Source organism: Miniopterus natalensis, chromosome 17 (assembly GCF_054644295.1).
Source record: "Miniopterus natalensis isolate mMinNat1 chromosome 17, mMinNat1.hap1, whole genome shotgun sequence".
NCBI classification, from domain to species: domain Eukaryota; kingdom Metazoa; phylum Chordata; class Mammalia; order Chiroptera; family Miniopteridae; genus Miniopterus; species Miniopterus natalensis.
Window position 1 is genome coordinate 1904763 of NC_142097.1, and position 23949 is coordinate 1928711.

The 23949-nt window shown below is 49.6% G+C and overlaps 2 protein-coding genes across 5 annotated transcripts in view; one reads left to right on the forward strand and one right to left on the reverse strand.

The window, feature by feature from the left end:
* On the forward strand, nucleotides 1–13646 carry SMCR8 (SMCR8-C9orf72 complex subunit). The gene is made up of 2 exons (XM_016196478.2): nucleotides 1–2860; nucleotides 8782–13646. The coding sequence occupies exons 1-2, from the start codon at nucleotides 507–509 to the stop codon at nucleotides 9233–9235; spliced, it is 2808 nt and encodes a 935-aa protein (XP_016051964.2). The 5' UTR covers nucleotides 1–506; the 3' UTR covers nucleotides 9236–13646.
* The window catches only part of SHMT1 (serine hydroxymethyltransferase 1), a 23724-nt gene continuing 11958 nt past the window's right edge, over nucleotides 12184–23949 (reverse strand). The window contains exons 3-9 of one of the 4 annotated variants that reach the window (XM_016196483.2): nucleotides 21481–21562; nucleotides 20784–20996; nucleotides 19283–19399; nucleotides 17841–17963; nucleotides 15532–15648; nucleotides 14879–14989; nucleotides 12184–14572 (exon numbers count right to left, since the gene is read on the reverse strand). In XM_016196483.2, the coding sequence (XP_016051969.1) occupies nucleotides 14400–14572; nucleotides 14879–14989; nucleotides 15532–15648; nucleotides 17841–17963; nucleotides 19283–19399; nucleotides 20784–20996; nucleotides 21481–21562 (936 nt within the window). In that variant the 3' untranslated portion in view covers nucleotides 12184–14399. The remainder of the gene's footprint in view (nucleotides 14573–14878; nucleotides 14990–15531; nucleotides 15649–17840; nucleotides 17964–19282; nucleotides 19400–20783; nucleotides 20997–21480; nucleotides 21563–23949) is intronic. The other 3 variants (XM_016196479.2, XM_016196480.2, XM_016196482.2) reach the window with 3 other exon arrangements.

The window sequence follows — 23949 nt, forward strand, 5'->3', positions numbered from 1 at the left end:
ACCGTGAGTCATGTGATACCAAGATGGCGGCGCCGCCGTAGCTGCCTTTGGGTTGTGGCGTCCGAGGAGCCGCGACCGTTTCTGCCCCGGGACTGTCGGGTCCGACAAACTCTTGGCTGGTTCCCTGCGGCGGCCTGTAGCCCCAGGTTAGGTACCACGTCAGGGCCGAGGCTGTTGCTATCACCGGTGGGTTCGGGGAAGTCCCGGTGACCTCGCTGCAGGTGCTGTGCGCCGACCGCTCTCGCCAGAGAAGGAGAAGGGTAGTCGGCCTCCCCTGTCTTTGGAACTGCGGAGTTCATGACGCCCGGAAGGCCTTAGAGGAGCTACACCTCTGAGGGGCTGCGGGAGTTGGAGTTCTCGGGAGTGTGAGGCAGCTTAGTACCCCTGACGGCGCAAAGAAGTCAACAAAGACTTGCTTCCTCTTCCAGAGGCCTGGCTCCCCGCGTTGATTACCGCAGCATTCTTTCTCATTTCCTCCTCAATGTTCTCTTCGTATATCTGGAAATATGATCAGCGCCCCTGACGTGGTGGCCTTCACCAAAGAGGACGAGTACGAGGAGGAGCCTTACAATGAGCCGGCCCTGCCCGAAGAGTACTCGGTGCCGCTCTTTCCCTTCACAAGCCAAGGAGCTAACCCATGGTCCAAACTGTCCGGAGCCAAGTTCTCTCGGGACTTCATCCTTATTTCCGAGTTCTCGGAGCAGGTGGGACCCCAACCCTTGCTGACCATCCCCAATGATACCAAAGTTTTCGGTACTTTTGATCTCAATTATTTCTCCTTGCGGATCATGTCTGTGGATTACCAGGCTTCCTTCGTCGGCCATCCCCCTGGTTCTGCCTATCCCAAGCTGAACTTCGTGGAGGACTCCAAGGTGGTGCTGGGAGACTCCAAAGAGGGAGCCTTTGCTTATGTGCACCACCTTACTCTGTACGACCTGGAGGCCCGTGGCTTTGTGCGGCCCTTTTGCATGGCTTATATCTCAGCAGACCAGCACAAAATCATGCAGCAGTTCCAGGAGCTTTCAGCTGAATTTTCCAAAGCTTCAGAGTATTTGAAGACAGGCAACAGGAAGGCCTTTGCTGTGGAACTTGAAAAAAAGCTGAAAGACTTGGATTACACCAGGACAGTGCTGCACACTGAAACAGAGATCCAGAAGAAAGCCAACGACAAAGGCTTTTACTCATCTCAGGCAATTGAGAAAGCCAATGAACTGGCTAGTGTAGAGAAGTCCATCATTGAACATCAAGACCTGCTGAAGCAGATCCGCTCATACCCTCATCGGAAGCTGAAGGGGTCTGATTTGTGTTCTGGGGAGATGGAGCATACTCAGGATCAGCCTGACCAGGCAGCCACTACTTCTAACCCTGATGAGTGTGCTGACACAGACCTTTATACCTGCAGACCTGCCTACACCCCAAAACTCATCAAAGCAAAGTCGACCAAGTGTTTTGACAAGAAGTTGAAGACCTTGGAAGAGCTCTGTGACACTGAGTATTTCACCAAGACCCTGGCTCAGCTCAGCCACATTGAGCACATGTTCAGAGGAGACCTGTGCTATCTCCTGACTAGCCAGATTGACAGAGCACTACTAAAACAACAGCACATAACAAACTTTCTCTTTGAAGACTTTGCAGATGTCGATGACAGAGTGGTAGAGAAACAAGAAGGCATATCCTCTAAGCCCAGTCAAGACAGGCCACCTTCCAGATCTCTAGAAGAATGTCCAATTCCTCAAGTGTTAATTAGTGTTGGCTCTTACAAGTCCAGTGTGGAGTCTGTGCTGATAAAGATGGAGCAGGAGTTTGGAGGCGAGGACTACAAGGAAGTGGAGGTAGCAGAAATGAGCAGTTTTGACCTCCAGGAAAACTTAGACTATCTGGATATGGATATGAAAGGGAGTATCAGCAGTGGTGAAAGCATTGAGGTTCTAGGCACGGAGAAATCCACCTCTGTGCTGTCTAAGTCTGACAGCCAGGGCAGCCTCATGGTGCCACTGAGCCCCCAGGTGATCCGGAGCAAAGCAGTCAGCCACAGGACCATCAGTGAGGATAGTATTGAAGTCCTCAGCACCTGCCCCTCTGAGGCCCTCATCCCTGATGACTTTAAGGCCAGCTACCCAAGTGCTATTGATGAAGAAGAATCATGTGCAGATGATAGTGAGGGAGCCATCCACTTCCAGGCAAGCATCAGACTGACTGAGCTGGGTGAGCCAGAGGACAGCTTAGAAAACACTTCATCACAAGCAGAATCCTGCTGCATTGGGAAGGAGAGTGACAGTTTGCTGGTGCCACTCACCACTCCAGTGCACACACACTCTGACGAGGATGGAGTAGTGAGCATCCCCCCACAGCACTATAGGCAGAAGGACCAGGGGTTCTGTGTGGACTTTGCAGTGGAAAATGCTAACCCTTCTTCCCGAGACAACAGTTCTGAAAGCTTCCCTGCTTTTGAGCTGGATCCGAGCCACCTGCTGGCTAGCCGGGATATCAGTAAGACCAGCCTGGACAACTACTCAGACACCATGAGCTATGTGAGCAGTGTAGCCTCCACAAGCTTGGACAGGACTCCCTCTGCTCATCCCACTGGCCTCTCTTCTGAAAGGCATAAAAAGAGGGCTGGCCAGAATGCCTTAAAATTCATCCGCCAGTACCCCTTTGCCCACCCAGCCATCTACTCCCTGCTCAGTGGGAGGACACTTGTGATCCTGGGGGAGGACGAGATCATAGTCAGGAAGCTTGTGACAGCATTGTCCATCTTCGTCCCCAACTACAGCTGCTATACTAAACCTGTGAAGCACTGGGTCTCCTCTTCTTTGCACATTACGGATTTTCAGAAGTGGAAGCTTATTGGCCTGCAGAGGTAATTGGTTACAGGTAGTGGGGAAGGGCCCTGTCCACTTAGAGATGAGGCTTCAAATGTATATCCCTCTGGGTGAGGTTAAAAGTTGTTGTGGTAGACCCAGAATCAGGAGGCCTGGCTTCCAGACTGGGCCCAGCACCAACTCTCTATTACTTTTGGTAACTCATTCCCCTTCCTGGTCTTCTGTTTCCTTATTTGTCAGTTATATGAGGGGATTGTAGTTCCTAAGTGATTGTCAATCCTAGTGTGCACCAGCTGTGCCAGAATTATGGGGAGTTTTTGAAAATCACGATTCCTGGGCCCCACTTCCAGAGATTCTGATTCAGTTGGTCTGCGGCAAGGTTTGGGAAAGACTGGACTTCTAGATCTCAGGTTCTTGCTAATTCTCAAATTCACACTATGGTGTAAATGACTGACAGATCTGCTTCTGAGAAAGGGCTGTGGTAATAGGAAGGCAGCCATCACTGTCTGGGACATCAGAGGGCTCCAGTAGCTTTCACTCTACTGTCCTGTTTGCCTTTAAAGGCTGTCTTAATAAGGAAATGCAAAAGCCAATTTCTTTTCCCTCTCTTTGAATGCTTTTTATTTCATTTCCTTGTGTTACATATGCTTTAGTAGATTCTTTTTGTTTTTCCAAATTCTGCTTGACAAGTGTCTGACTCAAGGGAATTTTTCCCTCAGTGTATGCACTATGTTGTTTCCTCAAGTCCCTTCCCTGCACCCCACTTTGCTCACCTGTAAAACAAAGGTTTTGAGCTAGGTGATCATCGAAGCCCCTGCTGACACAGTCTGTGCTTCCCATACCACATAGGAAGGGCAAAAGGAATTTCTTCCACACTGCAGTCAGCCACCGTTTGTTCTAATTTTATGACTTCCTCTTTACATGGTTCCCTAATATCATTAAGGTCACCATCCCAAGTCTCCTTGTGTTCGCCCTTCTTACACAAGTCAAGTCACCCGGACTTACTAATCCTTGCTGCATTAGGCTTTTCCCAGGGTTGTGGTGGTGAAATTCAAGCAAGTACCACTTCCATGTCATGACTTGACTCATTAAGAATCTACAGGCCATGCTGGCAAGAGCTGCAGTACCAGTTGGAGGAACCTGAGCAAGGCCACTGCTCTGGAAGAATTTGTAGTTTAGGAGAGAGGGCAGATAGGTGACCAGAGCCTTGCCATACAGGGAGATTAGAGTTCTAACAGTGGGTGCTTTGTGTGTTCTAAGAAAACAGCATAATTAAGTGACAGGTGGAAAGGAGGGAGGGAGACTGGGGAAGGCCTGGGATCTTTGAATGACTTGGAGGGTGTACTTGCCCTTGTGGGGGAAGAGTGACAACATGGGGACTTGGTGGGATGTGGCTATGACACCTGGACAAGCTCATTCCTTGAGCATCATAGGAAACCATTAAGTCCTTGCTTACGGATGCAGAATCTGAGGCTTAGTCGATTAGATGAGTGCACTGACTGCCCTGGCAGGCTCTGTCTTGCCTCCCAGCATCCTGACTCTCTGCTGATGGCACCTCTGTGCCCTGGGGATTATCCGTTCTGTCCCAGGAAGGGAAAGGCTTTTCAGGATTGTGTTTTGCTACTGTTCTTGGTGGAATGATGAGTTGGTGTTCTCTACATGCACACATGCACACTTATACATCGTCTATTCTCCAACTCAATCCCCTCACCCCAACCCTTCAACTTTGACTTTTTTACTTCAAAAGGTGAAGAGTCTAAAACATACATCAATATTTCGACATCAGCTGGCTTTTTGAGGACCAGGCTCAGGACAGTCTTGCCCTTTCCAGAGGCTTTCCCTTAAATTCCCTCCTTAGAATATGCCAGGATGGCAAAAGAGGTTCATTTGTTATGTCAGCTCCACTCTACTCTTCAGTCAGCACTTACTGACTGAAGTGCTCTCTTGAGAAGGATCCAGAGGCCTAGGTTGGGCTGCATTGGAAATCCTGCTGTCATCAATTAATGATGACTCTGTGGGTGCAGGAGAGGGTAGCTGGCAGGTGGGCAGTATATTTGGTACCCTGGATTGGAAGAGGAGGTGTGAGGTGGTCTGAGTCCTGTGGCATCCCTCTCACTGTTCATCCACAGTGGACACTTGGGCAAATCACGCCTCCACTCAAGGTTTTGTTCCCTCCTGAGAAAATAAGAGGGTTGGAATACTGAATATCATGTGCCAAGTATGTATTGAGGGTTATGTGCCAGCTACGGTGCCCAGTGCCAGAATTATAAGGTGAGTCAGCAGCCATGGTGTATCCTGTGACAGGGCGAGCATGGCCTTTCCAGTCAGCCCTCACGTTAGTGCCCAGCTCTGTCACCACTGTCAGCTTGACCTTTCTGAGACTCTTTTTATTGCAGAGGTTGCTGACAAGGCTTACCTTGATTGCAGAGGCCAGAAGGTCCATCACATCTGATCTTTGCCTGAACAGTGTGAGCCCTCCTCTGATATTCTGCTAGGGGCACAGAAAGACTGAGGCAGGCAGGGCTGAGTGTGGCCTGCACTGCCAGACTGCAGAGCCTTGAAGCAGCCCTCCGCAAAAGTGAGAGTCCTCTCAGAAGTGACTGTTGAGATCTTTTCAAGAATCTCAAGTGGGGAGGCGATTACTTCTGTGAAGCTCTTGTGCTCAGACCTCCTGAGTGTGCACATGTGCTGGGAATTGGGAGCATCTGCCTCCAGGGGTCCTGCTCAGGCATGAGGAATGGTAGATGGGGGTTGGAGGCCTTGTTCCCTAGGGGACCTGTCACTGGAGGGTCAGCTGAAGGGCTAAGAAGTGGAGTGGGGACTGGATTTGCTATAAATCACCCCCAAAAATTCTGAGAGATGAACAGAAGGTGAATGGTAGACAGGATGTGAAAGTATGAGATGAAAACCCATGGAGTTGTGATCCATGGCTGTTAGAGGGAGGCAGTGGGTGTTCTGAGTTCAGGTCCTGAACTATACTACTAGCTATTTGGGCCAGTCATCTCATTCATTCCCTCAACAAAACTTGTTGAACCTGTCTGTGATGGGGCTTATAGTAGTCCCCATGTGGACCTGGAGGCAGGCACATCAAGGATGTGTGTACAGCCCTCGTGCCGCGCCTGGCAGCCCTCAGAAGTGCTTGGAGTTGTGAATGGATGGTGAGTCACCCCCACAGGCAGGCCCGGCATTGAAACAGAGGGAGCTTGAGGCCCATCTGAGAATCAGCATTAAAGAGTATGAGTAGAAGAGGTGCCTTCGTGTGGTCATGAGCTTCCTATCTGGGGGGGTGCTCAGCTGTAGAGGGGTTGGCGCCGTGTGCTAAATTAATCTGGAATCGGAGCCCTAATTGTGTGACTCAGGAGAATTTCTTCCCACTCAGGTGCTTTGCCTCCAGCTAAAACCAACTCAGATGATGAACTGTTTTTAAGGACTCCCACTCCAGAACTGCCAGCCTCAGTGGCAGTTTGATTTTTTCCCCCCGCCACCAAAAGTAGGCTCCCGCTGTCTACAGAGTGGGTACAGGAGATGGACACAGAATTAAATCAGTCTCCCATTATTTTAAGTCAAAACCAAAGATTATTGTATTGCTTACTAAACAGTAGTAACAAGCCCTGGACTGTTCGAAAAACAGCTTAGTTCTGGTAGGAAATAGTGCTAGTGTGGGTCAGAGGCCCTGGGTTGAGTTCTGGTTCAGCCACTTTCTTGATCTTGAACAAGTGATGGCTGTTCTTTGGACCTCAGTGTTCTTGCCTGTACAGAGATCACTCCCTGGCTTTGGGAGAGACCATAATGAATTACACAGGCATAGGAAGTATAGTGAGAGGCTCTCAGGTGCCCATGATGTACATCTGAGGGACAGGCCTGGGACTTGCTTCTTCCCATATCGTCTGGCCTCCTGATAAGTAACTTTGAGGGAAACAGAAATGGAGGAAGAGTTAGAAGGAACAACATTTCAAAGAAGTGGTGCTGCCATAGGTGGGAGTTGGTGGTGGTGTCAGAGCTTTCCTGGGAGAGGCTGGGCCTGAGGTCGGTGTGTTCTGTCAGGACAGGTGGCTGGAATGGAGCGGAAAGAAGATAAGGTGAAGCCTGGCCCTGTTGCTGTGGCAGCTCCTTGGGCTGGATGTGCCAAGTCTGAGGAGGTGTTTGGCTCATGGCCAGGCCCCCCTGGGCTGGCTACCTCAGGAATGGACTAAGCACACTGGGAATGTGTGGGGAAAGGCCTGCCTCCCTAAGAAGCCGATAAGATGCCTGCAAGCCTGATTTCCCATTGCCCATGGGATGCAGGCCACAGCCCACTGTTCCCTCTATGGTTCTCAGAATGCATGGCTTTTTTTTTTTTTTAAAGGTTTTTTTTTGTGTGTGTGTTTTTAATATATCTTTATTGATTTCAGAGAGAGGAAAGGAGAGGGAGAGAGAGAGAGAAACATCAATGATGAGAGAGTCATTGATCGGCTGCAGCCCGCAACCTGGGCATATGCCCTGACCGGAAATCGAACCCCGATCGCCTGGATCCTAGGTTAATGCTCAACCGCTGAGCCATGCCCAGCTGGGCTTTTTGTTTTTTAATAATTTTTTTTAAAAAATATATCTTTATTGATTTCAAAGAGGAAAGGAGAGGGAGAGAGATAGAAACCTCAATGATGAGAGAGTCATTGATCGGCTGCAGCCCGCAACCTGGGCATGTGCCCTGACCGGGAATCGAACCCTGATCTCCTGGATCGTAGGTCAATGCTCAACCGCTGAGCCAAGCCCTGCTGGGCTAGAATGCATGGCTTTTGTGCCTCTCTGTTTTGCCATGTCTTTGCCCTTGCTCTCACTGTGGTCTGGATGCCCTCCACAGTTCCCAGGGCCCCCCTGTTTTTCAAGGCCCAGTTCCAAGGCCACTCCTCAAGAACCCTCTGGCCCTGGGCCTCTCTTGTGGAGATGGAGACGGAATCCCCATTCACTTGGTGTACTTGGGTTTTCTTGCCAACCAAACCAGGCTCCTGCTGCCCGCTGTGCCCCTGGGTCACCACCTGGAATATAATAGATGCTCAGTAAATGATTGTTAATTATGCAAGATAACATTCGGGAAGGAAAAAAATCTTATGAGATTACCTTGGTCCCAAGTGACTGTTAGTCCATTTCACACACCATCTTAGGTCCTAACGCAAGCCCTAAATTTTAGTCTATCAGTCTGAAATCTCTGGTCAGCCAGCCATTTGCCAGACTGCAGAGTAATCCCAGTGCTGGGAAAACGGATGTAGAGGAGGGTTTTAAGGAGCTGCGTACTAAGTGACTGCTCTAACCTCCCTCCCTCACTGAGCAAAACCTGCCTGCCTGTCCCTGATGTGCCAGACAGTGGGAGCAGGAGCCCAAATCAGGGACAGTCCTGGGTCTGCAGAAGCTCTTCTCCAGTGGGCAGGACAAGAAGACCGATAGCTGTCACCACACTGGTCAGTGCCAGGCATTCTGAGTACAACTCATTTTGTCTCCACAGTGACCCCATGAGGTAGGAACTATTTATTATCTCTGTCTTACAGATAAGTCTCAGAGAGGTAAAGGAGCTTGACCAAGGTCATAGCAAGGAAGCAGAGGAGGGGATCAGGGAAGGCTGGAGAAGGTTGACATTGACATAAGCCATGTACAAAAGGGAGGGAAGGGTGTCCAGGCCTGTGATTTTGAGGCTCCACAGAAAGCTTGGCATGGTTGAATCATTGGGTTAGTAACAGATGAAGCCTCGGGTCAGCAGGAAGCAGGTCCTACAGGAACTTGTGGGCCATTCAAGGCAGTTGAACATGGTCATGAGGGTGGTGAGGAGCCCTTTGAAGATCATGATGATCAGATTTGCCTTCCAGAAAGAGCCAGTGAGTGTTGGTCAGGTGGGAGCTGGCCTAGAGACAGGAAGCCCCACTCTCAAGCGTTTGTCTCTATCTTCCTGGCCCTTGCCCCTCCTCCTGACCTTGCCTGTGTGTTTCAGAGTGGCATCCCCTGCCAGTGCCAGCACCCTTCACGTTCTGAGCCGCTACAGCCGCTACACGAGCATCCTGGACCTGGACAACAAAACTCTGCGCTGCCCCCTTTACAGAGGCACCCTTGTGCCCCGGCTGGCTGACCACCGTACTCAAATCAAGCGGGGCAGCACCTACTACCTGCACGTGCAGAGCATGCTCACCCAGCTTTGTTCGAAGGCCTTTCTCTATACCTTCTGCCACCACCTGCACCTGCCTGCCCACAACAAGGAGGTAGAGGAGTTGGTCGCCAGCCGTCAGGCAAGCTTTCTGAAGCTGAATCTGGGTCTAGTGAATGAAGATGTCAAGGTGGTCCAGTATCTGGCTGAGCTGCTGAAGCTGCACTATATGCAGGAGTCTCCCGGGACCAGCCAGCCCATGCTCAGGTTTGACTATGTCCCCAGTTTTTTGTACAAAATCTGAGGTCAGTCCCAGCTACTGTGACCAAGGCCAGGGGAAGTGAAGGGTTGGCATAACCAAGCAGTCCTCTGAGCTGTTTAGACTTCTGGTATCATCAGTGGGAAGGAAACCAAGGTGGCAGCTTGCAAGTTGGACTTGGGCAGAGGGGGGAGCCTGGCCCTTTCTGAAGGCATCTGGAAGGACAGTAACAGCTCTCTTGTCTCCCTGGTAAGGAACGGCCCCAGGCCTTGGAGGGAGCTCTTGGCTTCCCAAGGACTGGTAGCCAGGGCAGAGGAAAGCCTTGATAGGGCGGCATGAGGGGCATGAAGGCAAAGCCTTGATGGGAGGGACATGGTGGCTACATTCTTTTCCACTAAACACTTGAATGGCAAAATCAAGTGAAGCAGCCTGTTAACTGGAATGATTTGGTGGAAAACAGGATGGTGGATCATCCGTTGCCTCATTCAGACCCCACCTGAATGGCCTCCTAAAGCCCATCATCCCACGGAAGGCCCCTGAGTGAGTGAGGTGGAGGGGAGAAAACTCTGCCTCAGCTGGACAGTGGAAAATGTACAACCTCCAGGCCCCAATGCTGCAGGGAGAGAGAGCAGTACCCTGTCCCCATCCCCACTTCCTCACCTTGGAAATCGTTCCCATAGGTCAGCAGGAGAGACTGAAGTAGTCACTAGTTCCCAGTTGTCAGTGAGGACTGCTCTTGGAGGTACAGAGCCCAGGAGATAGGCAGGGCCAAGGTGCCATGAAGCCATCACCACTGTGCAAGCGATGAAGAGTCAGCAGCTCTTTGGGGCCTGGTCCAGGAGTTTTTCTGGCCAGAGTGAGTCAGCACTGTCCTCTTACCCAAAGCAACCTTTGCAACCACTTCACTACCTCTCTTGGGGTCTCACAGGCACGGTGACAGCAGAGTTCTGTTCAGCTGACTGGTATGGGTAGGCAGCCCAGATAGTGACAACTCAACCAGCAAGGAGGAAAGCTTTCTTGGGTGGCTATCGTCATGGATCTGCTCTGGTAGGTTGCACAGGCCTGGAGTATGCTCACCTCACGGCAGCTCACTTCTGCCCTCATGTGAATCTCCCCACCTTCTCAGAAGGAGATGCTCCCAGGTTCACCCACCACAGCCTCCCTGAGCTGCTTACATAGTTGCCACTGGTATGTAGGTGGAGGGTTTCTTGCAACCTTGAAACTTTTATACCTTTTTAAAAAAAAAAAAAAAAAAAAAGTTTTTCCCCCTAAGTAGGGAGAACTCTTGTACTGCTTTTTGTTCCCAGAAAGTTGTGATAAAAGACCTGAGCCAGTGACATGGTGCTCCTGAGCACATGTGTGCGTATCTGCCGGGGCCATGTTCTGTGTAGGTGGGGTTCTGCTGTTGAGACCTGGTCTGCCTGTCAGCTTTTTGACACACCATTAAAGTTACAGGAGAGGCAGAGACCTCTGTGACTGAGAAGGGTTTGCGTCACCATCACTCTTTTGGTTCATTCCTTGCTCAGGTCCTCTGCACAAGGATACAGCCTGTTGGCTCCCACCCATCAGTTTCTGGTTGGGACAGTTCCTGTCCTGGCAGGGATTTTCCCCAGAAAAGAGGAAAGCCTCTCATGGAGCTGTGTTCGTGCATGTGTGGTTTTGCTCCTTGAGGCTGTGACTGAGACCCTTTTGTAGTAAATGATTTTCTTTGTACCTGTGCCCTTTGCACGTTCACACATGGATGACTCCAGGAATGCACTGGCAGCTTTGAAAGGTGAAATGTGTTTACCTGTGGGGAAGGCTGCATAGGAAGCCTGTTTCTGTGAGCTCCTGTCTGTTACTGTATCCCTCTCATGTTCAAGATGCTTCTTTGTTTTCTAACTGGGTGGCTAATTGCTGTCTATTTAGGCCTCCAGAGACATGAGCTAGTGACATTTTATCTCCAAAGGAAGAAAGATCTGTGGGGTTCCAATGACAAGATGGAAAGTGGTCATTGGCACCACCACTGCTGTTTCGTTACTGTCTCAGACCAACATGGATTCCACGGTTAACACTGTTCTCACCTGGGAAACTGATACACGCCAGGCATGGCCTTCTATAAGCCACAGCCACGCACTACCATAGACGTCTGCTTTGGAGGGTATTTGCTTGGCAGCTCTGCCTCAAAGATGGTTCTGAAGGCCCTGAGGACCCTAAGGCAAGGCCAGTTGGTGTCAACAGAACAGATTGTTCTGTGGGGCCAGTTACATAGAACAAACAGGGAGCATCTCACTGGGGAGTTGTTTCTTCTTGAAGGCATGTTGGTTTCACTGACTAGTGGGTGAACTCCAGGATTTAAGTTTGGGTTAAAATCTAACTTTTCAAGGTGGCAGTTTCAAAGGATTGCCTGATGCCAAGTATGTTTCTTTTCAAAGGGATGGAAGTGGCACTTGCACCGAGCCGGTTTGGGCAGAGGCAGTTGAGACTGAAGCTGCCTTCCCCAGCCCCTCCACTTTGGAGAACTGGGACCTACTACAAGGCTCAGATGCATCATAAATCTTAATGGTGGGGAGCCCTATGCAATGGGACTAATCTTTTCTTCAAGAATTGTCATTTGATGTTTTTTTCTAGTATAGGTCAGTATTAATAAAACATTTAAAAATACTTCCCAGACAATAAAGGACACCAGTGCCCCTTATTACTTTTCAGTCCTGTGAAGGCACCGAAACTGAGTTTTCTTTTCTTCGTTACCTCTGTTAAAGCAGTCGGAGGCAACAAAAACCTGGCTGGGCCTGGCTCCATGCTAGAGCTCAGCTGAGGCCTTTTACAGCACCTGTGCTGCTTGGGATGCCCCAGCCTGAGCTGCTGCCTCACACCTGTTTCCCTAGGGGTCTTGCTCCTTAGTGGAATCTTTGGGTTTTAGAAATTTTGACTTTTCCATAATTGACTTCAATGGCTGAAGATACACACATTGTACCAGAGTCTGGAAATGGCCCATGATAGCTCACCTGTCATTTCAATCTAGCTTTTAACTTTATTTCAGATTAGTTACTATATTCAAAGTATAGCAGACTTCAACCCCCAATAAATAACAAATCCCATTTCCAAATCTAAGGAAGGCCAATAGATTCTACCCCAGATGCCAGGCCTGCTGCGGTTCAGTTCCATGTCTGGAGGCCAAAAGCAGTCTTGAAGATCTTGCATGTGCACTGACCACCCGCTTCTGCCAGAGGCATGCCCCCGCTCCCTGGACCTGACGCTGCAGGCAGGCAGGTCAGCTTCTGCTGCTACTGTGCCATCTTTGCACAGGTGGTATCACTCAGCTGGCGGGGATCCATTGGGTGTGGGTGGCATTTGGAGGGTCTGATCCCCCAAGCTAGCAATCTGATGTTACCTCCCATTTTCCTGGAGAGCTCAGAAGAACGTGTTGTGGTTCATGCTTTGAATCAACCAGTCAGCTTTCTGGCTTTTCTCCAATCCTGGGATAGTGAAAAAACTGGAATCTTTAAGAGATAGTGTTAACAGACTGCAAAAAGGAAAAAAAGTATCAAATTTCTTCTTTTGGCTAGGAACAAAACCAGTCTCAGCTGAAAGGTTTGAGCATGCAAGTTTTCCTGAGCCCTTCCTCTGTTGAGCGCTGATCTAATGCGGCCTTATCCATTAAGGTTTAGTTATGCACTTGGGAAGCAGGAGGGATGGAATGAGCACTTTGCAGTGAACTAAGCTGCTGGTAGGGGGTCCTGGCTTCCTGGGAGTGACTGTCCAGCTCCAACAGTCACAGGGGGCTACACAGGGGTCTTGGAGATGTCCCTTTGTCTTCAGCTGGGGAGGAGCCATGCCTTTGAAGGTAAGACTTTCAGCCGTATAACAGCTCCCAGACTGAAGCATAGATGTGGGTACTGGTGTGTCAACCACACCCAGAGACTACAGCAGCTGTTCCCACTGTGCTGGAGTAAACGCCAGCATACTGGACCTTAGGCCACAGGTGCCTTCCAGGCGGGACCACAGGGTGCCTCACCCACTGACTGCCCAACGCTGGCTGGCTACGCAAGTTGGGTTGAGAGAAATGCCACCTTTAAGGCTGCAGTGAAAAGCATCATCTGTGAGGAAATCTTATGTTATTTTTTGAAAAGTATTTTATTACTGCATGTTTCTCTGTCCATGTCTGTGAATGTGAATCTGACATGAGCTGCATCATCACAGTGGTGAGAGCAGGACTGACAGACCTGACAGCAGCTCCTAGGTATGGTGACACCAGAGTTCAACCAGAGCCAATGCCAAACATAGTACGAGAAGTGTACTTTTTAAGAAATTAATTTATTTGAGTTATTTTTGAAATATAAAATTGGTTGTATTTTTTAAAGCTATAATTCTTGTAGACATTCTGTGGTTAAACTTTTGATTGTGCTTATTAAAAAGGGTCATTTATGTTTTGCATTTCAGCTTTATGAAAAATAAAGTTTCTTTGGGAAGGTGACATTTGGTTTCCTGATTACAGGAGGGAGTTGTCTCACGCAGGGCGGGGAAAGCCCCTGGCTGATGCTCAGACCAGGAGAGGATTAGTACCCTAGGCTCTCCCACCTGCCCAGGGGTGAAGGGTGAAGACCATTTCCACAGTGTACTGAGCTGCTAACAGGGCAGCCCGCATGCTGGGGGCACCTTGTATAGACGTGTCTAACTCAAGAGTTCTGATTGAAAGCACATAGCAGAAGCTCTGGAACTTCCCTTTTCAGTTGTAAGGTCATGATTCAGTTCTTTGGTGCCCCACCGAGTAATAGAATATGGGCAGCTTTTGCAAGGTATGAACTTAGGTGTTTCTTATTTGCTGCAGTGAGTCAGAGGAAGCCCAGTAACTAAGAGAAGGATAGATAAAATTACTGGAATCTTTCCAATAGCTCTGCCCTACCTCACTGTCTAAATGAATTAAGGCTAAATCATATTTAATTTTTCCAGAATGACTATATATAGAGCTGTGAGAAAGTGAGGTTTAGATTCAAACTCCTTAATAATTTTTCCCAGAATTACTAACAATGGTGTTTAAACAGATTTTGATTTGTGAAGATAACGTGAGAAAAGTCCCAAAGAAACCTCCGAGAGCACGGAGAAGTTGACCAGGTCCTGGGTGGGGTGGTGCTTCTCTCCTGAGAAGGGCACTGTGTCCCTCCCTGGGTAAGCGCCCTGGATACTCCTAATGTTCCAGTGTTGGGGCAAGGGCAGGCCGGTGGCTCCTCTAAAAGGCAGGCAGGCCGGGCAGAGGGAAAAGAGACGCAAAGCTCTCCACCTCCTCCCTGAGGGCCTGGACAGCCCCACGGTGTTTCTCATCCCTGGCTAGTTTCTCCTTGAACTCCTTCAGGGTGGCCTTGACACCGACGTCGTTCTGAATCTGCAGAGTCAGTTCTATACCTGTGTGGCAAAGAGAGATGAGTCCTCTGGGACCAGGAGACACACTCAAGACCCAGATCCTCCAGCTGGGGGTGTGACAGCCATACATATTAACGTTCAGCCCAGAGATGATTCTTGTATGCACCCTCCCTTGGGCGGGACAAGTTTACAGACATTTCAGACCAATGCTCTGCTAAGTGATTTCTGCCATCTCCTGCCCCCAGCACTCAGCTTTGACACAGGAATGTCCCTCAGTGGCTGGGTCTCCACTGCTCAGACTCCACACACACAGCGCAATGCAGGGAACTTCCAAACCCATATTCTTACCTTTGTGGATAAAGTGAGCTACTTTTTGAAACTCTTTTTCCAGAAGTCCTCGGGACGTCAGTGCTGGAGTCCCCAGTCGCAGCCCACTGGGCCGCAGTGCGCTTCTGTCACCTTCAACATAAACAGGCTCTGTGCTTGGGTTGCACCCAAACTCGCCTCTGACCACTGTGCACTGAAAAGAGGCCCTTGGGCAAAACGAGCAGGCCTGCAGATGCCAGTTTGATCTAGTGAGGAGAGCGCAGCTGATTTCCACAATAGAGGCGGAAGCAAAGGCACAGGCAGCGGGCACACTCTGACTGCTCTACTTTAATAGTAAGAGTCACCCTCTGTGACATGCCCTTTGCTCCTAAAAGTGAGGCTAGCCTCTGTCTGGGTTTGGGTTGCATCTCCCACACCTTTTGACCCACTGAGAAATCCAGTCTGTTTTCCAGTGTCCCCTGCCTCCCTGATCAAAAAGCCTCTCACCTCTAAGCACTAGCTCAATCCTCGCAGGGCTAGAGCCATCCAGGAGAGCCACAGCTTAGCTCCCATCCAGCATGGTGCATTTATCCCCAAATCATTTGATGTTTGTCCAGAAAGCCAATTATCATCAGCTCTAATTGCCCATAAGTGCAGACAGGAGGGTTGTGGAGGAGAAGACTAAGGACTCTCACCTGGGCAGGTGTTCTTGTTGCAGGCAATAGAACAGGCTTCTAGCACCTTCTCAGCCCTGCCACCATCTGTGCCTTTGGAACGGAGATCCACGAGGATCAAATGGTTGTCAGAACCACCTGGAAACCAAGTAGGACATGTAGGAATGCAGATGGTCACTCCATGCCAAGTGGAGGGATTTCTCTCTTCCTAATGGGCTGGGGAGGAAAGGACGAAAGCGATGGGGTCAGGATGGTGAGTGCCCCACTATATTTCCCTGGAAGGCGTTGCTCACCTCAAGACACTCCAGGACCTAAGAGCTGGATAGAAAGGACAGTGTGTAGAAAGGGTGCCCGATCATGCAGAGGGGCTGTGAGGCTGAGGGGAGAATGACCTGCCTGCCCACTGCAATGACCCAGCACACCGGCTGCCAGGCAAGAGCCTCAAAGCTTGTCTGGGGAGTGACAGCTTGCTCAGTGCTACTCACAGCTTCTGTTTCTATAACAAATCACTTGGGAAGTTCCCACACATCTCTGAAATCAATCTTCAAGGCTCCCTGTGAGGCAGCATCAGAGTAGCAGGTGGTGGTTCCATTGATGTAACTGTGTAACCGCCACCTTCACTGAGCACATATTGGGCATCAGGCACAATAGCCTGCCATAGAGTTTATCCTGGTCCTGAGGGTGATAGTATTAACGTGGTGCAGGTGAAGATATCGAGGCTACAGGAACATTCTGGAACTGGCCAAGGCCGCCCAGAAGTCTTTGAAGTGCAGTACCTGGATCTTTTCACTTTGAACTCTCACTAATACCAATTCACTAACTTGGCAACAGCGATGATTTCAAAGATGCAGGTGAACTAAGTCAACGCTTGGCTCTGGACCCCGCAGCCCAGAGCTTAAGTTACAGCCCCCACAGCCTCCCACCTATGAGCCGTGTGGCTTTAATCAGGCAGTTCATAATTGGAACCTCAGACACCCATTTGTAAAATAAGACCAACAATATACAAGGCTGTCAGGTTTAAATAAGGTACTATGTATAGCTCTTGGCCAGTGCCAGGCACAGGGCCGGTGTCCAGAAATGCTGGCTGTGATTACGATCACCATTATGTGCCTCAGCTGCTGCACCGAGTCTTCAGAGCAGAGGGAACAAAGGGTGAGGACAGGCCTGGGAGCTCAGGGGGGGTGGGGGGACTCACCGGGAGGCTTCGAGCAGCAGGGCTGCCAGGGCTGCCTGTACCCAGACAGAGTTTGGCCTAAATCCTTGTGATGCCAAGCCTGGTTCCCAGACCAGCATCACCTGGGGGCTGGTTAGATAGGTGGACCCCACCCCAGGCCTGCAATGACATATGCACATCCACATTTGAGAAACAGTGACCTAAAGGACCTTGAAGGTCACAGTCCAGTCAGGTTTCTGTGGCTTTCCTACTGGAAGATGGGGAGGAAGGGGAAAGCAAAGATGGGAAGTGAAGGACAACAGAAAAAAGGTGCTTTTCAGAGAAGATGGCATTTGCCCCAGCTCTGCTGCTCACAAGGTTTGGTGGGGAGCCAACGCCTCAGACCGGGGCCTATAACCCTGTGAAGGGCAGGCAGGGAGTGGGCACCTGCATCTACAGGGGACCAGGTCTCACCTTCCTGGCCCACCTGCTGCTGGCGCACACGGCAGCCTGTGAGCAAAAGAAAGCTGCCCTTCTTCGCAGTGACCAAGTCCACTGCCTACCAGAAAACCGCTGCCATCCTAACTGTAAGCCTGCAGTGGCTGAAGGGGAAGGCACCCCTGAGTGAGGCCCTCACCTGGAAAGTCCATGTCACTCAGCGCCACCATCTTTGAATTAAAGCAAACGTGGACACAGAAAACTCCCACGACCTCCCAGCAGGATGGTCTGTTGCACCTTGACCCTCAGGTGAGTGGAGACACTGCTGCAGGCCAGAGCAAGGCATCGCCAGAGGGAAGGCCCCGGCGTCCTGCCCTGTTTCAAGTCCTGGCGCTGCCACCCACCAGCTATGTGACCACTGTGCCTAACCTCCCTCAGGTGAGCCTCAGGTACTCCTTTAAGAAAGCTGTTCTGAGGACTCATGGCCTCACCTGCCAAATGACAAATGGCAGCTACTATTGCCATCGTCTCTGGCCCAGCCGAGGAGGCAGCTGTCACTGTGTAAGGAAGGGGGAGGCCACAAGGGGCACACCAGCTCCTCTGGAAGTGATCCCAACTCATACTCCATCTGTAGCCACAGTGCCAGGGCCACTCCCCTGCGGCCATACCCCAACTGGATTAACCTAAGGAGCAGGGCCATGGCCTCGGTCACGGGTGCCGCCCAAGTTTCTGTTGGTACCTGTGACTACTTTGTAGCCCAGCTCCATCAAGGTCGCAGCCAGCACCCTGCAGTTGGCCACCACCTGGCGCTGATAAACTCTGAATTCTGGAGTCATGGCCTGCTTCAGAGCCACAGCAACCCCTGCAGGAAGAGACTGGTCAGGCAGGAGACAGACTAAAAGACAGACTGAGAGTCAAAAATACCTTGTTTCCACTCAGGCGTCCTTGCTTTTTGGAGTCATGGAAAGGGGTGGATTATATCCCCCACAAATGACGTATATTTTTAACCCTACAATTACCTGGCTAAGCCTCCTGACCTCTTCTGGAGGATGTGCTTTTGAGGTAGCCTTTCTTCCAGGCATGGAAGTTTTGTGCTAATAAGATGCCACAGGAAAGCTTTTCTTAAGCAAGATAGATTGACAGTCCTCTTTTAAGCTCGATATGTGACATGATTGCTTAGCGGCCCTAAAACTGATGTGTTGATGCAAAATTATGCAGATCTTTCAGCTCAGAGTCCAGGTGAGGGTGGAGCCTGCTCTACCCTGCGCGTCCAGACTTATCTGGTACCTTGTGTTCAATCCTGAGGGCTGCTTACAGGCCACTGAAAATGGAGGAGAAGGCAAAATGCTTGTGCCTGAGTCCTGCCAGAGGAAATGACTCGAAAAGGCCTAGAGTAGCTGGAGGCTGGGATGCCATCCTCTGAGAGTTGAAGAAACTGCAGATGCTGAGCTTGCAGGTACAAGAGGGGAACATGAAAACACCTGGTGAAAGCCAGCCCCGCCCCATGGCCTGGTGCCTAAATTCCCCGTTCACTGTCTCCTCCTTGCCCCTCTCCGAAACACCAGCGCTTCTCATGATGGAGACGTTACACCTTTGTCCTGGGCTCTTCCGGCAACTGCTGCTGCAGAGAGTAACTCTGAGATCATTACACATTTTCTAAGCCGCTGTACAGAGAAGGAATAAGGCAATGAGTGTTTGCTGGGAGGGGTCGTGGAGTCAGAGCCAGGAGCTACTGGTGGGGCTCCAAGGTCGATGAAGCTAGGGTCAGACACAGGCGCGCCTACCCCACAGGAGGTCAGGGGAGAGGCATTGTCCTTGCTAATCAAACTCCCTTTGCTATGCCTTCTTCCAGTTGTCAGATTCCTTCCCTGTTGTTTCTTAAAGAGGGCTACACATAGAATGGGCCTGATTCTCAGTTTTGTCTAGGGGTAGCCACACATGTCTCTACCTTACACCAGTCACCGGTTTCCTGGACTTCCTGGTTAGCATCTCCTAGTCAGAGACAGTCCTCTAGTTTCTCCCTGGTGTAGGAATCCAGGCATGAACATCGGTGGACAGGTGAGATGGGAGTTAGGGGCACAAGATGAACAAAGTGGGAAAACCCTCAGTCTGACTGCATGGGGGCCTCCATGGGTGAAGGGATGCCTTCTCACGGCTTGGGGTTGGGTTTCGTGATTTTACCAGCAATGGCGTGGTTGTGGGGACCTCCCTGTAGTCCTGGGAACACAGCAGAGTTGATGAGCGACTCCAGGTTGTACAGAATCTCTTGGCCAGTTTTGGGATCCGTGCTGCGCACTCCTGGAAAAAAAACATCACAATGGGAACAACAGATAGGCTGGCCCCGCTGTTTTCTCCCTGCCTGGAATCAAACCCAGACTGCCTAGCTAGGCGATGCTAAGCACAAGCCTGGCTTCTACTCCGGGAGGCAAGACCTGGTATGAAATGCTGCGGGGCACAGGGGGCGCTTGCTTCAAAGGGGGGCACCACGCCCAGATGAAATGAAAGGGTGAAAATTCCCTCCAAAGGGGGACACACAGTGTAACAGAGAATACACCAGGGGCATATCTCCTCCAAGAAGTGTCAGAGAACGGTCTTTTAATACAACTACTTTGAGGGAGACAAGACTCATGTGGCTAGGCACAGGAAATAAGGTTCCTTTCAGGGAAAAGGTTAATAATCGGTAATAACTACTAATGTCTCCATAGACCTTCTTGTGAGCCAGAGCTGCTCTAAGCACTTCACCTAAGTTAATTCATTGTATCCTCACAACAGCAGTCCAAAGGAGCTGGTACTGTTACTCTGGTCCCTGCTCTGAAGGTGAGGAAATGAGGCACAAAGAGGTCACACAACTAGCCCAAGATCGCAGTGAGTATGGGGCACAACCAAGATTTGCTCTGGCCAGCTGAGCCAACAAATCACAATATCCAGTGGGGAAAACAAACATCTCCCAGGGCGGTGGGAATGGCTACCTGCCTCAGAAACCTCCACACAACTGAAGGACCTCAGGAGTGCAGAGGCTACCCATGGGTACACGGCTGTGTCCAGGGCTGGAGCTGGGCGAGGAGCTCCTGACCCAGTTTCCGGAGGGCTGGCTTCTCTGCTGATGCAGGTTCATGCACCAGTCCCCACCACGGGCTAAATGATGACCTGATTGCCATTCTGGCTTTCTCAGGTACAGGAATCCCAAAATAATGGGAGCCTCTACGTACATGTGGACTGTAAGCATTCCATTATTGGAAAGAGAAATTCCACACTACCATGATAAAACTGGCACTATGATTTATACATCAATGCCTTATGGTTTGATGATTGTGAATCTTTCTCTAGGAGAAACATGGCCAAGTCCTCCAAAATAATTGTTCCATGAGGCCTCTGGGTAGCCCTTGGGCAGCCACGCACATCTCCCTTTCAGTCCAACACCTGCCTCATGAGAGGGTTAGTTGAGCCAAAGGAAGATGGTCTCCAGCACAATATCCTTCCTCCTTTCCCAGGACCTGGATAGCTGGGCTCAGGGCTTCTTTCTAGATCCCTTCTGAGGCCTGTCATCATCCCCTCCTAAGCAGCTCTTTCAGGGATCTTAATATCTTCAAGGGGCCAGGTAAGAGTTTTCCTCAGCTTCCTAAACCAGATGTGAACACCCAGAGGAGAAAGCAAACCCCAACATCCATGCTCAGGAGCACACCTCGCCTGTAGAACACCATGCCGGCGCGGCAGCCTCTCAGGGTTTTGTGGGTAGTGGTGGACACCACGTGGCAGTGTTCAAAGGGGGAGGGCACCACGCCAGCTGCCACCAGCCCGCTGATGTGCGCCATGTCAGCCATGAGATATGCCCCGTTGTCATCGGCAATCTTCCGCAATCGAGCATAGTCTAGGTTTCGGGAGTAGCAGCTGGTTCCTAAGATGGCGAAAGTGATACCGCTGTCAGAGACCCATGGCCAACTACGAGTGGCTGCAAGGTGGCCTCTGCATACACATGTTCAAAAGCTTGAGTATTTCTCCTTCTAAAATCTGAGAACAAAAACAAAGGATGTTCTCAAAAAATGCCTTTGTGTCGAAGGCAACCACTGTGATCTCTGCCTCTTCAATGGCATGATGGTCAGGATGGCCTCCAGCTACTACTACCCCCCCCCAATCAGTCGGGGAAAAACATTTCTAGATGCTTCTCCGCAATCAGCCTCGGATCTTATTGCACCACATGCTAATGGTGGCAAAACGGACACTTGGCCTGAAATAGAATATACTTAGACCCAAGAAGCTCAGCCAAGGAAGAAACTAGCAGTGAACAAGGACAGGGTGGGGAACACCGTCACATCTTCACTCTGTAAGAGGCCTGGGACTGGTAACTACTACACTTAGTTGCTTTCTGTGCAGTTCGTCACCTGCAATAATCAGCTTCGGGTGGAAGAGGCGGGCATTTTCCTCCAGTTGGTCATAGTTGATGTAGCCAGTGTCTGGGTTCACCTGTGGAATGTCATGGATACTGCAGGCTCAGGTAGCCCTCTCCAGCCAGGCCTCCCACCTGAACTTGCACCAGCTGTCAAGGATAAGATGGCTTCTTCCACCTGCTCAAAGCTGTCTGCTCCTCTCCGCCATGAAAACAGGAACGATGTCCCAGGCCAGGACTTGAGGGTGAGGTGGGATACTAGAGTATTTGGCATGCACAAGTGGTGTAGACAATTGAGTATCATTCACCGACTCACAATGCCCTCCTCCCTTCCCCCAGGGTTCTCCTGGGATGAGAAGGAACCAAAAAGCCACTGCAGAATGAAAGATAAAGCAAGCACCACACCAAGCAGGAACTGACTCAGTTACTTTCAGGAATGAGACAAAGTGCCTGCCAAGAGCACTTTCAGTCCAAGTTCAATGAGGCCAGAAAAAGAAATAAAGGCATAAGGATTAGAAAACCTAAAAAAGCTGATTTTACTCACAGACACAACTATAGTTCCAAGACTGTAGAAGCAAGCTATTAGAATTAGCAACTGAATTTAGCGAGGTCACTGGATATAGGGTCGAAAACCAAAAATCAATTATAGTCATATATATAAGCAGCAAAAAATAGAAAATGAAATTTGAGAGAAATTTAAAAACACTTTTAAAAAGTTACAGTAATTAAGGTGGTATGTTCTTGTGGGAGGAGGATCTGACAGGCAGAAGAGCCTGTCGTGACGGCTAGCTATCGACTGATGGCAGGGAAGGTATGGTCTTCCAATAAATGGCACTAGGTCAACTGGATATCCACGTCGAAAAAATGTTATCTGGATGCCTGCCTCAGCCACACAAATCAATTCCAGATGGACTGCAGATCCATCTCCACGGGAAAGGTAAAACAACTTTTTTTCTTTTGGCAACACATTTCTTAGTAAGTTCAGTTTATTAAAGTTATGTTAAAGCATTTATGCTAAGGGGAAGTAAAAATAATCACAGGGGGGTGTTGTGGCTCAGTTGGATGAGTGTTGTCCCATGTACCAGGTCATGGTTCAATTCCTGGTCAGGGCACATGCCCGGGTTGTGGGTTCAGTCCTCAGTAGGGAGCATGCAGGAAGGAGGCAGCCGATCAATGTTTCTCTCATCGATGTTTTTATCTCTCTCCCTTCGTCTCTCTGAAATCAATAAAAACATATCTTTAAAAAAAATAATCATCACAGTAGGAGGAGTTACTGTAGGAAAGATTTAGGGACATGGGGGGCATGGGAGCCCTCTAGGGAGGAGGTGGTAAGAAACTCCCTGTCCCATGGAGGGAAGGGTTTTGGGTTAGGTGGTCACCCTTTCCAAATTAAAAAAGTGTTTTCAATTCAACGCAATTACAGAATCTTGTGTGCTAGGTTATAGAGACCAAGAAGTCATCTGGAAAGGCAGGCTGAAAGACGATTTGTGGTTTTGTCTTATGTTTTGTTTTAGGGATGTAGCCGATTCTTTCTTAGTCACCTGAACTGAGCAAAGAAACTATTGATAAAAAAAATCAATGGCTGATCTACAGGGCAAAAAAGGACATCACTCTAAAAAATTTTTAGAGGATATAATTACCAAAAAAATCTGTCGCTACTCTCTCCCTCCACATTTTGCTTTTGAAACTTGTGAGATTTTTTAAAAAAGGTTTCTTGTTTGCTCTTTTTAATCTTGAAAATTTGACAGTAAAACAGCTCCTGGAACAATTCATAGGCATTTGTAACACTGTCCTGGGGCCAGAGCAGTGCAGAGGCATTGGACAGGAGGGAAGGAGCAGCCCCTCATAGCACAGGACCAGAGGGAAGACTTCAGTAACAGCAGACATTGGGCCCCCAAAGGCCTCATCTAAGGTTGAAAAGCAAGTTGGTGATTACTCTGCCACCATTCTTTCTATGGTAAAAGAAACTAGGAATTGGCTTTTGTGTTCTCAGTGCAAAGACAGATCACTGTATTACCACTGTCATGTTTCAAAATCCATCTTCAAGGTCAGCGTTGGCCAGTGCAGATACCTGTCACTGGAAACACCAAGGCTTTCTATGAAAATATATGAACCATCACTTGCACTCAGAAAGCATATGGCCCTGGCCAGGTAGCTCAGTTGGTTAGAGCATCATCCCAATACACCAAGGTTGCAGGTTCAATGTCCAGCCAGGGCACATACAAGAAGCAATCAATGAATATACAAGTAAGTGGAACAAATCAGCGTTTCTCTACCTCTCCCCAAAACCAATTAAAAAATAAAATAAAATAAAGCATATGTGCAATTAACTAGAACTGAGACAAAGGCTAATAATAGATTAAAATAGCAAACAATCAAAGATATGCAACAATGATTACAGAATGCCAAGAGAGATCAATGGCTTGGTGTTCTTTCTCTCTCTCTCTTCCTTCCTTCCCTCCTT

Bases quoted from the DNA above. Each gene is read 5' to 3' on its own strand.
- SMCR8 (XM_016196478.2), top strand. From the start codon at position 507: ATGATCAGCGCCCCTGACGTGGTGGCCTTCACCAAAGAGGACGAGTAC. The intron at 2,861-8,781 runs GTAATTGGTTAC...TGTGTGTTTCAG, and splicing joins AAGCTTATTGGCCTGCAGAG to AGTGGCATCCCCTGCCAGTG.